The 2,674-nt window shown below is 52.8% G+C and overlaps 3 protein-coding genes across 3 annotated transcripts; all 3 read left to right on the top strand.

The window, feature by feature from the left end:
- Positions 1-412: 412 nt before the first annotated feature.
- Positions 413-1,069, top strand: LOC138368883 (uncharacterized). Its single transcript, XM_069331599.1, has one exon. It carries the CDS (start codon positions 413-415, stop codon positions 1,067-1,069), a length of 657 nt encoding a protein of 218 aa, XP_069187700.1.
- Positions 1,070-1,135: 66 nt separating this feature from the next.
- On the top strand, positions 1,136-1,741 carry LOC138368882 (uncharacterized). Its single transcript, XM_069331598.1, has one exon. The coding sequence runs from the start codon at positions 1,136-1,138 to the stop codon at positions 1,739-1,741; it is 606 nt and encodes a 201-aa protein (XP_069187699.1).
- Positions 1,742-1,818: 77 nt separating this feature from the next.
- Positions 1,819-2,352, top strand: LOC138368881 (uncharacterized). The gene has a single exon (XM_069331597.1). The coding sequence runs from the start codon at positions 1,819-1,821 to the stop codon at positions 2,350-2,352; it is 534 nt and encodes a 177-aa protein (XP_069187698.1).
- Positions 2,353-2,674: the final 322 nt, after the last annotated feature.

Here is a 2,674-nt window from a genome sequence, read left to right as displayed (position 1 = left end):
GGCGCTGTCAAGCTGGAGGTGTCAAGCTGACGCTGTCAAACTGGAGGTAGCAATCTGGCGCTCTCAAGCTGATGCTGTCAAGCTGGTATTGTCAAGCTGGAGGTGTCAAGGTGGCGCTGTCAAACTGGAGGTGTCAAGCTGACGCTGTCAAACTGGAGGTAGCAATCTGGCGCTCTCAAGCTGATGCTGTCAAGCTGGTATTGTCAAGATGGAGGTGTCAAGCTGGCGCTGTCAAGCTGGAGGTGTCAAGCTGACGCTGTCAAACTGGAGGTAGCAATCTGGCGCTCTCAAGCTGATGCTGTCAAGCTGGTATTGTCAAGATGGAGGTGTCAAGCTGGGACAAACATGTCCAGGAGGAGTCCTTCTTGTGACGTGAAGAGACGTCATTGTGACGTAACTGTTTTGTGATGAAATGCTGTCAAGCTGGCTGTCAAGCCGGAGCTGTCAGGCTGGTGCTGTCAAGCTGGAGCTGTCAACCTGGAGGTGTCAGGCTGGGGCTGTCAAGCTTAAGGTGTCAAGCTGGTGCTGTCAGGATGGCGCTGTTAGACTGGCGCTGTCAAGCTGGTGGTGTCAATCTGGTGCTGTCAGGCTGGCGCTGTCAAGCTGGAGGTGTCAAGCTGGCGCTGTCAAGCTGGAGGTGTCAAGCTGGATCTGTCAAGCAGGAGGTGCCAAGCTGGAGGTGTTAAACTGGTGCTGTCAAGCTGGAAGTGTCAAGCTGGAGGTGTCAAGTTGGAGTTGTCAAGCTGAAGGTGTCAAGCTGGTGCTGACAAGCTGGAGGTGTCAAGCTGGAGGTGTCAAACTGGACGTGTCTAGCTGGTACTGTCAAGCTGGAGGTGTCAAGCTGAAGGTGTCAAGCTGGAGGTTTCAAGGTGGAGCTGTCAAGGTGGAACTGTCAAGCTGGCGCTGTCAAGCTGGAGGTGTCAAGGTGGAGCTGTCAAGGTGGCGCTGTCAAGCTGGAGGTGTCAAGCTGGAGGTGTCATGCTGGCGCTGTCAAGCTGGAGGTGTCAAGGTAAAGGTGTCAAGCTGGCGCTGTCAAGCTGTAGCTGTCAACTTGGGGCTGTCAAGCTAGAGGTGTCAAGCTGGAGCTGTCAAGCTGGCGCTGTCAAGCTGGATGTGTCAAGCTGGAGCTGCCAGGATGGAGCTTTCACGCTGGCGCTGTCAAGCTGGAGGTGTCAAGCTGGAGCTGTCAAGCTGGCGCTGTCAAGCTGGAGGTGTCACAGTGGAGCTGTCAGTTTGGAGCTGTCAGGCTGGAGGTGTCAAGCTGGCGCTGTCAAGCTGGAGCTGTCAAGCTGGAGCTGTCAAGCTGGAGCTGTCAAGCTGGAGGTGTCATGCTGGCGCTGTCACGCTGGAGGTGTCAAACTGGAGCTGTCAAGCTGGCGCTGTCAAGCTGGAGGTGTCAAGCTGGTGCTGTCAGGCTGACGCTGTCAAGCTGGCGCTGTCAAGCTGGAGGTGTCAAGCTGGCGCTGTCAAGCTGGAGGTGTCAAGCTGGATCTGTCAAGCAGGAGGTGCCAAGCTGGAGGTGTTAAGCTGGTGCTGTCAAGCTGGAAGTGTCAAGCTGGAGGTGTCAAGCTGGAGTTGTCAAGCTGAAGGTGTCAAGCTGGTGCTGACAAGCTGGAGGTGTCAAGCTGGAGGTGTCAAACTGGACGTGTCTAGCTGGTACTGTCAAGCTGGAGGTGTCAAGCTGGAGGTGTCAAACTGGACGTGTCTAGCTGGTACTGTCAAGCTGGAGGTGTCAAGCTGAAGGTGTCAAGCTGGAGGTTTCAAGGTGGAGCTGTCAAGGTGGAACTGTCAAGCTGGAGGTGTCAAGCTGGATGTGTCATGCTGGCGCTGTCAAGCTGTAGCGGTCAACTTGGGACTGTCAAGCTAGAGGTGTCAAGCTGGAGCTGTCAAGCTGGAGCTGTCAAGCTGGCGCTGTCAAGCTGGAGGTGTCAGGCTGGAGCTGTTAAGCTGGCGCTGTCAAGCTGGAGGTGTCACAGTGGAGCTGTCAGTTTGGAGCTGTCAAACTGGAGCTGTCAGGCAGGAGGTGTCAAGCTGGCGCTGTCAAGCTGGAGCTGTCAAGCTGGAGCTGTCAAGCTGGAGGTGTCATGCTGGCGCTGTCAAGCTGGAGGTGTCAAGCTGACGCTGTCAAGCTGGAGCTGTCAACTTGGGGCTGTCAAGCTGGAGGTGTCAAGCTGGAGCTGTCAAGCTGGCGCTGTCAAGCTAGAGGTGTCAAGCTGGCGCTGTCAAGCTGGAGGTGTCAGGCTGGAGCTGTCAGGCTGGAGCTTTCAAGCTGGCGCTGTCAAGTTGGCGCTGTCAAGCTGGAGGTGTCAAGCTGGCGCTGTCAAGCTGGAGGTGTCAAGCTGGAGCTGTTAGTATATTTTGGTAGCAGTCTTTCTTGTAAACATATGTTGTTAAAAAAGACCGAAAAAGTAAGATTAGTAATTCTAACACGAATTTTCTCAATAATTCTTATGTTTCTTTTTACTGTCGATGGTAATTAAAAAATCAATTCTCCGAAATTAATTTTTATTTCTAGTCGAACGCGATACTAGAACGCGTTTCGTAATAACTTATTACATTTTCAAAGACTTTAGTTTACACACACCATACCCACAACTGTAACCTGAAAACATAGTTTTACTTAATGTTAACATTGTTGTTGTTGTTGTTGTTGTTATAGATTAAGCTACTCGAA

This window comes from Procambarus clarkii, chromosome 26 (assembly GCF_040958095.1).
Source record: "Procambarus clarkii isolate CNS0578487 chromosome 26, FALCON_Pclarkii_2.0, whole genome shotgun sequence".
NCBI lineage: Eukaryota > Metazoa > Arthropoda > Malacostraca > Decapoda > Cambaridae > Procambarus > Procambarus clarkii.
This window is presented reverse-complemented; position numbering and strand designations above follow the sequence as displayed.

Bases quoted from the DNA above. Each gene is read 5' to 3' on its own strand.
- LOC138368882 (XM_069331598.1), top strand. From the start codon at position 1,136: ATGGAGCTTTCACGCTGGCGCTGTCAAGCTGGAGGTGTCAAGCTGGAG.
- LOC138368881 (XM_069331597.1), top strand. From the start codon at position 1,819: ATGCTGGCGCTGTCAAGCTGTAGCGGTCAACTTGGGACTGTCAAGCTA.
- LOC138368883 (XM_069331599.1), top strand. From the start codon at position 413: ATGCTGTCAAGCTGGCTGTCAAGCCGGAGCTGTCAGGCTGGTGCTGTC.